We start from the raw sequence: 12,916 nt of genomic DNA on the forward strand, positions 1-12,916 counted from the left end.
ATGTGAAATCATGCATATCTGTCACGCTGAGGGTGTGACACGTGTGTTATTTTGCTTTATATATCGGAGGGGTGCAGATTGGAAAAAGACAGTTGGTAGTAGCGCTCGTCTTTGTCTATTCGTCTTTTTTTTGCGCGTGATAATTTTTGCACTAAATTCAGCTTAACAGCCTGTGGGAAAAAGTGTTTGTAGGAAAAATTAGGACCCTCTGAGGCATAGCAGTAGTTTGTTATCGCTTTGATGTCCCGGACCTTCATTCGATGCAAGTTAAAAAAAATAAAAAATAGTCGCCGCTCTTTTAAGAATGTTGTGCCATAATACGTTGCATGAAGGAGTTGATGTAGAGCATGGCTAACGTGGCTCCTTGTGGCATCGCGTAGCTGCGGCCACGACACTGCGCACGCCACTTGCGAGCGGCGGCACAGCGTCTAGCCACAGCCCGATCCTGAAGGCTCAGCTGTCAGCACCGCTCCGGGCTCTGACACCACCAGGGAACCAGGTTTCCCCACCTCCTTCACCCGCCACAACGGCGCCGCCGGTCGCGGGCACGCCTCCGGCACCTCCGCCACCCGGCGGTGCACCGCCCGGCGGGTCGAGCAACCTCATCAAGAGCTTGTTGGCCAACAAGGTGAGGTGGTTTGCTCGCTCGTTTGACAGGGTCTTTTGGGGGTGTAACACAGTGCACTGATGGTTTCAGCATAGCAGTTGGCTGTTTTTAGAAAGAATATTGCTTTAGCCATTTAGTATAGCGATAAAGAGTGATTATATAATGTCGGTTATAACCTAGGAATAAATACAAGCTCCGCCCCCAGAACTGTGGCATGCCTATCGTTCATCTGTACAAGAGGAGTCATGCTAGGTGGTTTCTGTTTTAACCATGAGTACTTTTCTTCTGCTAATGTAAGTACAACGCATATTATGAATTAAAAGTTCATCGTCCCTTGTTGAAATATTATGTTTGGCCGAGGAGTGAAGTTGGAATCTTTGCCGAAATTTACCAGGAAGCTAAAGTTTTCAACCAAAAACACGACACCAACATGTGCCTGTTTGGGGAAATCACCATCACCCAATATGTGAGAGGCGCTCAACGTCATGTAAGTAGTCAATGGTCATTGGACTGGGCAGTGACAGCTGTGGGCGGTGCTTCCATTTATTCTTATTTTGTAACCGAATATAGGTAACTATTGCCTACTGGTTGAGCTTTGAAGTTGTGGTTGCTATACTTCTGTAATGCACTGTAGGTATTGGAATAGGTTGTGTAGAAATTTCCTCTGGCCCTGCAAGTGCATCTATCCTGAAAGGTGGGAGCTTCTGTACAGCATAAGAAATTGAGGGTTTCCACACGGGCGTGTGCAACAGACGGTCCTCCCAGAAGGTCTGTGGATTGTGCGCAGTGTAATATCAAGCTTTCTTTTGACTTTTCTCTTAGCAAATGGATTAAGTGATAGACTGCAAACTCTGCTGCAAAGAAAGACGATTGAGCCAGAGCAATTGCTGGTCTGGTGTGCCAGGCCAACCCAGCTTGTAGCAACATCATCGCGACCGACCAGCACCAATTGTAAAGAATTTTAGAATGGCATAGACAGTTCTATACTGAGTTACGACCTAAGAAAAAAATGGGAGCTCCGCCCACAGAATCGCAATTTGCCTGCCCTTCATGTGTGAAATACAGTGGTGCTAGCGTGTTTCCGCTTGAACTGCAAGTACTTTTCCTCGGCTAATGTGAATATTGCACAGAGTTAAAGGTTCATCCTTACTACGTCAACCATTATGTTTGGCTGAGCAGCAACGTCAGAATCCCTGACGAAAGTTACCTGGACACTCAAGTTTTTTACCTAATGTTCACGACATAAACATGTGCGTTTGTGGCAGCGTTTGTGGTGTCCTGACTTCTTTCTTGTGTCCGTGTTTGCACGCCCTGTCTTTTTAGAATAAACATGTGTCTGTATGGGAAACATGTCTGTATGGGACGTGTGTCTGTATGCTTCGTCTGTGTTGTCCATATTTTTTCTTGTCCTCAACTTTGCAGCACTAAAATTTTTCTACAGTATGTTCCAACTAGCCCCCACCAAAGCTCTTCTGTATGGGAAAGTCAACTATCTGAAACGCTTGAGAAGTGCTTAGCGTCACAAAAATGAGTCAGTGCAATTGGACAGAGCATTTATGCGAATTCTTTGTAGGAGGGACAGCGATGGCTGTGGGTGGAGCTGACATTTTTTATTAGGCTGTAGCCAACTGTAGCATGGAACTTCATCCGGTCTCACCCTTTTCCTCACTTACGGGCCTCACAGGTGTCCCGCAACCTTCAGCGGCACCAGCAAATGCAGCAGCAGCAGCAGCAGTCGACGGTGGTGACAAGTGCGGATGCAGAGGCGACACCGGTGACAGCCGGGACACCCGTATTGGCCAACAGCGCTGCACCGACCAGAACGCCCGAACCAGTTCGACGGGAGGTGAACCCAGCCTCCGCAGTCAGCTCCCACCAACCACAACACCACCACCACCAGCCCGCAGTCACAGCACAGTCTTTCAGCTTCGTGTCAACCACGTCTTCAGTCGCCTCAACCGTGACCGCAGGCACACTGACGGCCCAAACCACTCAGCAGACGACGACCTGTCTCACGTCTGCGCTTCAAGCCAAGCTCCAGCAGCAGCCACAGGTTTTGGCCCACAACTCTGTCCAGCCTCAAACCCAGGTGCAGAGTCTTGGGACTGCTTTGCATCTGCGGGTTCAGCCGCACGTTCAGGTTCAGGTTCCGACCGTTCACGCGCAGCCTCAGATCCAGGTCCAGGTGCCAACATCAGCAGCTCAGGCACAGCAGGCACAAGTGCAGGGGCAGGTCCCAACTTCTGTTGTTCAGGCGCAGCAGGCTCAAGTGCAGATGCAGGTACCAACCTCGGCAGCTCAGACTCCACATGCGCAAGTCCAAGTGCAAGTTCCAACATCGGTGGCCCAGATGCTGCAGACACAAGTACAAGCCCCTAGTTCAGCGATTCAGGTGCAACAGGTGCAGATGCAAGTACCGAACTCGGTGGTACAGGGGCAGCAGATCCAGGTGCAGATTCCGACCTCCGCTGCTCAGGCTCAGCAAGCACAAATTCAGATGCAAGTACCAGCCTCGACAGTTCAGATGCAAGTTCCAACCACGACGTTCCAGGCGCAAGTTGCAACGGGTGCGAACCAAGTGACACCCTCGTCTGCACCAGTGCAGGTTCAACTTCCAGCAGCTGCAGTGCAGGCTGCACAGCAGCGACAGATTCAGGTGCAGGTGCCCATGGTTCAAGCGCAGCAGCACATTCAGGTTCAGGTTCCCACTTCAGCCATTCAGCCGCAGCAGGTTCAGGTGCAAGTTCCGAGTTCAACCTTTCAGCAGCAGCAAATTCAGGTGCAGGTTCCGAATTCGTCGGTGCAGACGCAGCAGGTTCAGGTTGCGGGAACCCCCGCCGTGCAGGCACAGTTTCAGCAGCAGGTGCAGGTCCATGCAACGCCGGTCGTGCAGACTCAAGTTCAGCAGCACCAGGTTCAGGTTCAGGTGCCGACCCAAATCTGCCAGACGCCGCTGCACACGCAAGTTCAGACGGCAGCGGGTCCAGTGTTGATTCAGTCTACACAGCCAGCGACAGTGGTCCAAGGACAACCTGCGCAGGTCGTGGTATCCATGGCACCGACGAGTCAGGTACCGGCATCCATTTCGGTGCCGTCCGTCTCGGTCCAGACATCAATGCCTGTCCAGACACCTCTGCAAGTCACATTCTCGACGCCGGTTTCCACACCGCTTCTGGCCTCGGCCATTGCCTCTGCCCAGAGTTCTGTGCAGTCGTCGGTGTCTGCAGTTGGCCTGACTCAGACTTTGCCCACGAGTCTGGCTACCAACGTGACATCTAATTTGGCCTCCGGCCAGACCGTTGTAATGGCTCCGAACCTGGCATCGAACTTGGGCGGGGGCTCGGCGGTGGTTGTGGGTTCGGCACTGCCTTCGAACCCGGTCATGGCGCAGGGCACGTCTCTAGCTGCGAGCCTGGCCTCTGGTGGCGGTTTGCCACCGGGAGCCACCATCGTGATGGTGCCCAACTCGGCCACGGGCATCACAACGGGAATGCTGGTGGTGCGACCACAAGGGAAAATGCCTGCCGGTGCTGTAAATGCCGCCCTTCTAGCAAGGAGCCAAGCCGTAGCCAATGCCATCAATGCTGGTGCCAGGTGAGGGAGTGGCTGTGTGTGTACAAAGCTTGGCTGTGGATATGATATTGAGGCTGGTAATTTGACCCCAAAATAATGTCATCACATTCATGCAGATACAGTATTGCGATCACTTGGTCTTTCAGCATTGATTTATAGTTTACTCAGCATCTTTGACTTGTTCACACTTTTCTGTGCCATTGCGGAATGCACTTAGTTAAATATTTTTGAAATAGGTGAATAGTTTCCTGCTTCTGACCTTAAGGTCACAGGTTTGATTCCTATTCATTGTGACTAAACATTTAAGGGGTGGAATACAAAAATGTTCATATGCTTGGATTGAAATGTACAGTACTCACGGATTCAAATGCAACATAAAATTTTTTAGTATAACGACTTCTATGTGCAATTGCTTGAGATAACCACGTCATGTCGTGACGAATCTGGTCTCTAAAGATAATGTTGGCTCTCATATACGCATTCGAGTCGAAATTACGCCTATATGACTCGAACTCAAGTCAGCACAAACAAAAACATGGGCATTACTTAGCCCTAAATTGTCCTATTTAAATCCCTGTGTACAGTACATTCAAAATCAGACGCGTTATTCGATGGTCACAGGTTCGGTCCCTGCCGGCGGCAAGTTATCTTTTCGTCCACTTTACTTTCTTCACCTTTATAGCCCAATTATTACAAATAACGTCCCCTATACTTTCCTTGGCATTATTGTCTGTTAAGTTCTCATTAATATTGTGTATAATTAGGAATGGGCGGATAGTGAATTTGAGGTTCGTAGCAAGTGATTTGGTCGAATAATTTCGAATCGAATAGTATTTACTGCATATTATTAAGAAAAATGAGCATTTTTGTCATGACCCTTGCACAATATTTTTAAGGATTGGAGCTAGGTATGAATGTATGTCACTTTTTTGCTTTGAAATGAGGCAGCCTTGAATAGTATCAGGATTTGAATAGCAGTAGGGTATAAGTTATAAGTGGTGCAATACATTACAATTTAAAAATTACTATAATTAGCACATATAAGCCCATATAACACGCTTTTACACTTTAAAAAATAAGTACATTTAACCTTGAAGTGTGGCTTCGCGGCAGTGCAGATTTTCCCTGGATGGGTTGTTTCACGGCACAGCAACCAAACGCAGCAGTGAAACCACCTTTACAAGGGGTTATGTGCTGTCAAATGTATACATATACCGTATTCGTTAAATTCGAATACTTCGAAATTTCAAATAATCTATATTCGTATCGAAGCGAATTCGAATGCTGTAATATTCGTTTGAATATTCGAAACGCCCTAATATTCGCCCATCCCTATGTCTAATAAACAAAAACGAGCCCTTAAAAGTCATCTTCTTTCCTTCAAGGGCCAATAAAGATATTCTGGAGTCCCCTCCACCCTCCTACAGGCATGCCTCATATCAAGTCGCAATTAAGGCACATAAAAACCCAGATTTCACTTATTTATTAAGTTTTCAAGTTTAGAGTGCGAGTGTGGTGTGCTTTTTGTTTCTTCAGGGGACCACTCATAGTGTCCACCCGGCCCAATGGCTTCCAGCGAGACATCGTCATGGAGGTGTCGATGCCTCCCGAGTACAAGCAAGAACTGCCTCCTTCCACGCAACAGCAGGTGTCTGCAACAGCCGCGGATCACCCTGTCCACAACCACGTTGGAGAAAATGGTGCAACCGCCAACTCGACCCCCGCGACGACCACGACAGCCCACAAGTGCATTGCCATTCTTCCGAGCACAACCACCACCTCTGGAATGGCTGCTGAAACGAAACCCGTCGAGAGCGTAGTGTACAAGAGCTCGCCGCTCCTCAACGGCCTTTTAGACAAGGGTAAAGTGCCGCTGGCTATGGATTCTGCGACAATGCAGAACGGAAGCGCGGAAGACGAGATGGCACAGCACGCCGATGGCTCCACCCCAATGGCGATATCGGAAGATGTCAATGTGGCGGTGACCAATGGCACGGGCACCCTGGCAAAGACGATGACATCGTCAGACCTGTCGCCGATTCAGGACATCGTGGGGTCGATGGAGAGCGCGTCGAAAGTGATCTCGCGCTCCGGCGTCGACGTCGCCGCTTCGCCGGCATTGAAGCGGACGGCGGAGCCGGATGGAGGCGGAGGCTGCGCAAAGCGGCTCCGGCTGGAAGATTCGAGCGAGTCGACATTCCAAGCGGGCGACGCCACCGAGAGGCAGGGGTCGCCGCCCGCATCTATCGCACCTGCCTCTCTGCAGCAGCAGTCGGTCGTCGTGATGGCGCGGACCGAGGGAGGAGGAGCGCAGCATGTCGTGGTCCAGCAAAGCGTGATCCAACAAAACGTGACACAGCACAGTACAACTCAGCAGCAGGGTGGCAGCGTGGTCCAGCTCGGCTGCACCCACCAAGCGCTAGTGCAGCCGAAGACGCAGCCACAGACGTTGCTGGCCCCGTCGGCAACACCGCAGGTGCTGCGGGTTGTTACGACGTCAGCAGCGGCAGTTCCGCAGCCCAATCTGGTGAAACTCTTGAGCACGATGGACTCCTCAAAAACTGTTGTCACTACGGTGGCGGCAGTAAGTGCCGCGTCGACGACGAGTGCGACGGCAACCGTGGCGGCAGGGACGACGACCCCGGTGTCTACGCAGCCCGCGGAAGTGAAACCCGTCGCAACAGCGTCTAAGACTGTAGTGGTTGATGGGGAGAAGAAGGCGCCAGTGGCGACGTCGTCCGCAGCCGCCCACCACCACCACCACCACCATCACCATCACAAGGCAGCAAAATTAGTCTACCATTGCGAGTGGAAAGGGTGTGATCGGTGAGTGCCCTTCTCCTCTTGGCCTAGTTAGCTCAACTCTAGCGAGTCTGTGGCATGACAGCAGTGTCTTGTAAATAGAGGCATGCTCAAGGGTTCTCAGGTGGGCTTAGTTGTTTCATGAACATTGTGACAGAACAGCGCTAAAAACGGGACAGTGAACACCGAGGATGCAGCGCTGACTATCAACTCACTATCAGTTCACTGTTGACTAACTATTAACTGACTATCAGTTGATAGCCAGCACTTTGCCCTGTGTGTTCACTGTTGCGTTTTTAGCACTGTTCTGCTGCAAAGAAGCATGTTTACTCATGTACTATAGTCGGGTACATGAGTAAGCATACCCCAGAAATTATCAACATAACGCTTTTTTTTGTTCCACACAGGACATTCTCGACACCGAGTGCAGTATTCTACCACGCCTGCAAGGTGCACATACCGGAGGCCGACAACGATGTCCAGTGTCAGTGGGACTCGTGCGACGACATGAAGCGACGCAGGCTCTCGCTGTTCACGCACCTGCAGGTGAGCTGTCAAGGCGGTGATGCGGGCTAGTTGGTTAGCGCTCGTCTTGTGTATTTAGGTAGTTTGCGCCCGTCCTGTTTATGTGTTCCGTACTTGTGTCTGCGTCTTGTTTTTGTGCTACGAATATGATTACAGGTGAGCTGTGCTGATCGCTCACTTGGCCAGCTGCTTGCCTTTCTGTGGTGATTAGTTGCCGATATTTTCGGGGATAAAAGGAACGTCAAAACCTGTGTTAATGGGCTCTGAAGATATCTTAAAGGGACACTAAAGAGAAACAATGAATTGGTTTAGGTTGATAAAGTATGCTCGGAGAACTCTTGTGTAGTTTATTTCACTACCATAGGTTTATTATTAGAGGAGAAAACCAAGTTCAAAGTTTCATTTTTAAATTTCGTGCCGAACTTTTGTAATTCGTGACGTAAAAGACTTCAAAGAGCATTTAACGTATTTTGGCGCCACTGGCCCGACGAAATTTCCACAAACTCATTATGTCAAGTCTCTGGCCCCCTCAGAGGACAATGTACTTCGATTTGACCGGTTAGGAACTACGTATGCCCAAGCAGGCGCCGTCAAAAATAAGTGACGTCACGGCAAATGGTGCAGGAATTCCAAGGTGGCGTCGCCACCTGTATTTTCTTCTTGCGCGTTTTCTTGCTTATTAAGTGTCTTCTTGCAGCAAGCGTGGTGTTTTTGGTATTGTGGAAGACTACTTTACTAATGCCAGAAAAATCGTTTTGCTCTTTAGTGTCCCTTTAAGGGGTATTGACACGAAGATATTCAGTTGTAGTTTTGTCAAATGAAAGGCCAAGCCCTCAAGAGTCTAGAAAATGTACTGCTAAGCGTGAGTGCACCCTGAAAACTAATTACAGTATACAGTAAAAGCTCGTTAATTCGGATTTCACGGGACCGGAAAAAATGTCCGAATTAACCGAATGCCGAATTAACGAATAAACAGGAAAAACAACATTAAAATCAAGTTGCAGAAGCATACCTTTATTTGCTGAAGTATTTTGTAATGGTCGTCTGCGTTTTCGCGCAGATTCCGGCTGACATTACAATTTTTCTTAACTCTTCCAAATGGCCAACAGCACGCAAACTGTTGCAAGTGCTCAGGCAAACGTCCTCTAATATCAAAAGCGCCTCCGAGACTTCCCGTGAGGTGCGATGAGGTCACGACATCATTAATAATTTCTTGATCGGGCAGGAGACCAGTCGTGGCGACACAATCATCAATCGCGATGTAGTCCTGAAGGGTCATATTTGTGGGAAGGACAGCATCAAAGGTCGGACAGTCATCGTCGGTGGACTCGGCTGATAAATCATCGATGCCATCGTCAGCTACTGCCGCATGCTCGGGCCTCACATGTAAACACGGTCACAACGGGGAAAAAAAAAAAGAGAACTCCGCAAGAAGAGACGGCGCCGACACAACACAAGGGAAAATGGCGTCGGAGGCGCATTGGAGCGAAGAAAGAAGACGCCGACGTTCGGTGACGCTGTGATCGCCCCCACTAGTTGATGACGATGGCGATGTCACTCGGGTTTCGGTTTCGCTCCAGTGGTGCCAGTGATGCTTTACCACACTTTTGTGTAGCGGCAGCCGTCAGCATTTGTCCGAATTAAGCGGTGCGGAGCCCAATTCTGACGAATTAACGAAGGTTTGGTCCCATAGATTAACATGCACTTTGGCCGGGACCAATAGAGCCGTCCGAATTATCCGAATTTCCGAATTAACGGGTGTCGAATTAACGAGCTTTTACTGTATTATTAAAAGCTAATTAATTTCGGTTCCTACTGTACCCTGATGTCACAACACAGTATGAGCTTCTCGTCACGTGCTAAGCTCTGTTGGTGATGCACAAGCGGCCATTTTGGAAGTTTTGGTATGTGACGTCATCACAACCAGCCAGACTGCTGTATAAAGTCATCAGAATTAGTACTGTAGCCTGACGCCAAGCTAGTGTCGATGCCAGTAGGTGCGCCATGGCAAAATTGACTTTAATATCAAAATAAAATATCTTATCAGCATTTGCTGAGCTTTGCACTTGCTCAGAGCCGTCTCTGTATACAGGAAATTTGTATGGCAGAGTAAACTCGCCTTCAAAAAATGTGTCAGTACCCCTTTAATACCTGCTAAGTGTCAACTTCTGGCATTCTAGGGGCAAGTAGTAAGTGCTCTAAAATTCAAAAATTTTGGTAGACAACTGAATCGTTAGCTTGAGATTGAATCACTGCAGTGTTGCTGTTGTAACAGCAGCTAGCCAACTGTGGCCCTCGTGGTTTAGCAAACAGTTATCTAACATTAGCCAGTTCGAGGTAGTATGTGAGTAAATATGGTAGCTATCTAAAGAAGATGACGTGTCCAGAAAAGTTTAATTCAATCAGAAATTGTCATAGGTGTTGTCGTGGATGCCAGTGGGCTGTGCACGATGGGCTGTGCACAAATGTGAGTGCACAAAGTGCTTTGCACAAAGTGCTTTGCCACAAAGTGCTTGTGCACAAAGTGCTTTGCACAAAGGGCTTTGCACAAAGCGCCCTGCACAAAGTACCTTGCACAAAGCGCTGTGTACTGTTCACCATGGGAAGGGTTGATGACAAGTCATTATGTTTGGTGCACAGGATCGTCACTGCAACGAGCAGGTGCTACAAATCCAGGCAGTTCGGCGGCAGCAGATCTCGCAGTTTGGCAAGGCATCCTTGCCGCCACCAGCGCAGCCGCCCCCACACCCTGGCTACGCGCCAGACGCCGCCTTGCTTGCCATCCGGAGACATGCCCTGGCCTACTACAACCACCGCGACGCCTCGGTCAGTGGAGTTGATTTGAGTCTACTGTATATTAACTGTCATTCTTCTGCTGTGCCTACATTGCTTTGCTCAATAGTTTTAATGGATCTAACCAACCAAGCCACTGCCGTGCCTAGATGGCTTTGAACAACAGCCTTAATGGATCTAACCAACCTAACCACTACAGAATTTTCCTCAGCAGGAATCCTTAGGTGTCTCGCTCCATTCTTTGCGTCTTGGTGCCAATGTCGTTGACTCTGATGTTGTTTGCAGGACGAAAAGGAGTCGGCGTTGGCCAAGAGCATACGGCTCACTTCTGCCCTCATCATACGGAATCTCGCTACCTATTCGTCGCGAGCAAGACGGTGAGTGCAGTCACACTATTTCTGTGATTCACAGTTGACATATACAGTCTTCTCAATTCAAGATAGCGCAGTAAAATGAAACTAACAGGCGCTTTTTTTTACTGCACTCAAGGGCTCAAACAACGGCATGCAGAATAGCTCTAATACAGTAGAATCTCAGTGATACCAACCCGGTCGATACGAACTTAGGTCTGATTTGGATTTGTAAAATTCTCTGGCTGAATCCCATTGTGTCCAATGAGCCAAAATTTGTATGTTCCGAACACTTTTCCGCGTTGCGACGCGTGATATGAACATGGGTACTGAAACTGTTGAGTGACGGCTGATAGCAGTGTGCTCCGTAAGCTTCAGCAGTATGCGTGCAGCTAGTGCACGCGGAGTCAGAACTGGTTATCATTTGCCACAACCGTTGTGGACAAAGCCGCGGTTGACTATCGACGTGATAATCTGTGGCGACAACGAAACTCCGAAAGTATATGCGCATCCAGCGCTCATCGAATCGAAGTGATGCTGCTTGCCGCAACTGCTGCGGACGAAACCGTGGTAGATGCAATCATAGATAGCATTTTTTTGGTTGTGAAGGCACGTACATGGCCCGCGTACACTGATTGAAAATAGAACTGCTGTTTGCCGCAATCACTGTGCACAGAACCTCGGTTGCTGTCAATACGGATCATGCTTGGTGACGACGAACACTCCGAAAATGTACGCACATCCAACGCTCACTGAGTCAAAGCGATGCTGCTTGCTGCAACCGCTGCGGACAAACCACGGTAGATGTGATCATAGATGTAGTTTGAAGACACGTGCGTGGCCAATGCTCACGGATTGAAAATGAACTGCCTTTTTCCGCAACCGCTGCACACAGAACCATGGTTGCTGTCAACACGATCATGTATGGTGACGACAAAACTCCGAAAGTGCACGTGCACCATCGCTGCCCGAGTTAAAGCGACGCTGCTTGCCGCAACCGTTGTGGACATAACTGAGGTAGATGCGATCATAGCCTACATAGTTTTGAAGGCACATGTGCGCCTAGCACACGGTTTAAAAATTAAACTGCCGTTTGCCGTAACCGCTGTGCACAGAACTGCGGTCGCTGTCGACGCCTTGTGTGGCGACGACAAAACTCTGAAAACGCATGCGCATTCAACGCTCATGCAAAGTGATGCTACTTGCTGCAAATGCTGCAGACAAAACTGCAATAGACACAACCATAAACATAGTTTTTAAGGCATGTGCGTGGCCAGCGCTCACGGATTGAAAACGGATCTCTGGTTTGCCGCAACTGTGGTCGCTGTCGACGCAATTATTGATAGTGACTACGCAGCTCTGAAGGTAAGCTGCTAACGCAGCGGTAGATTAAAGGCAGTAAAGTTGCAAAAAGGTATGAAGTGTTTTGGTGTTCCTATCGTTTGCTTATGACTGGTGGAGCGGACTTCAGCACTTAGTTTTCAGTTAACCTCAAGCGAAGCTATGACGTGCGCGTTTACGGCAGCCAGCTGCGCTGTCCCTTCACACAAGCCCCAGGAAGAATAGGCGAGTTCTTTTGATGGAAATAAACGTTTCAAGCATATATCACGGTTTGCAAACAGATTTTGCTAGTTTCTTTTTTTTGGCAATACGGATATTTTCGCTCTCCCTCGAGATTCGTATCACCGAGATTGTACTGCATTCTCATAATCCTGCATGTTTTTGGTTTATTTAGCGATGCATTGTGCTGCTGGGCGTGAAGAGGTGCACTGTGGCTGTTGATCATGAAAATGTGTCATTGCGCTTGTTTGTTGGTACAGTCAACTGCCGATTTTTCGGACGCCCGATTTTCCGGACATGCTCGAAAATTCGGACGCTTTCGCGGCACCGTCACCAGCCCGACAGACGTCAATGTATTAGAACGTTCGAAATTTCGGATGCTGAAACTCTTCCGCGTCCGATTTTTCGGACTTTCTGCCCAAATTGCAGGTCCGAAAGGCATTATTTGAAGCCCCCACCTCTGCCGTGTCTAACATCTCATAGGCTCGAACTAGCGCTTTCGCGAGTCGATTGGTTTGCGACAGTAGCAGAGTCCGAAAGTCAGCTTTGCCGCAATGCCGTGTGTTATGGGGTGAAGCAGACCAGAAATTCAAAGGGGCCGCTATTACGGCGCTGTGCGGCGATGTCTTTACGGATGAGCAGCGGAAATGCGGGAAGTCATGACGGCGGCACCTGACAAACGCGCCAGTATGGCTTAATTGCTGAC

At 49.1% G+C, this 12,916-nt stretch overlaps 1 protein-coding gene across 3 annotated transcripts in view; it reads left to right on the forward strand.

The window, feature by feature from the left end:
- LOC119401505 (AT-rich interactive domain-containing protein 2) overlaps window positions 1-12,916 on the forward strand; it is a 73,946-nt gene that overhangs the window by 54,589 nt on the left and 6,441 nt on the right. The window contains exons 12-18 of one of the 3 annotated variants that reach the window (XM_037668371.2): window positions 381-628; window positions 2,292-3,344; window positions 3,387-4,201; window positions 5,717-7,006; window positions 7,390-7,528; window positions 10,148-10,333; window positions 10,586-10,677. In XM_037668371.2, coding sequence (XP_037524299.1) covers window positions 381-628; window positions 2,292-3,344; window positions 3,387-4,201; window positions 5,717-7,006; window positions 7,390-7,528; window positions 10,148-10,333; window positions 10,586-10,677 — 3,823 coding nt within the window. Of the gene's footprint in view, window positions 1-380; window positions 629-2,291; window positions 4,202-5,716; window positions 7,007-7,389; window positions 7,529-10,147; window positions 10,334-10,585; window positions 10,678-12,916 lie in introns of all 3 variants that reach the window. The other 2 variants (XM_049418778.1, XM_037668370.2) reach the window with 2 other exon arrangements.

The sequence above is a fragment of the Rhipicephalus sanguineus genome, chromosome 8 (genome assembly GCF_013339695.2).
Source record: "Rhipicephalus sanguineus isolate Rsan-2018 chromosome 8, BIME_Rsan_1.4, whole genome shotgun sequence".
Classification (NCBI taxonomy): Eukaryota; Metazoa; Arthropoda; class Arachnida; order Ixodida; family Ixodidae; genus Rhipicephalus; species Rhipicephalus sanguineus.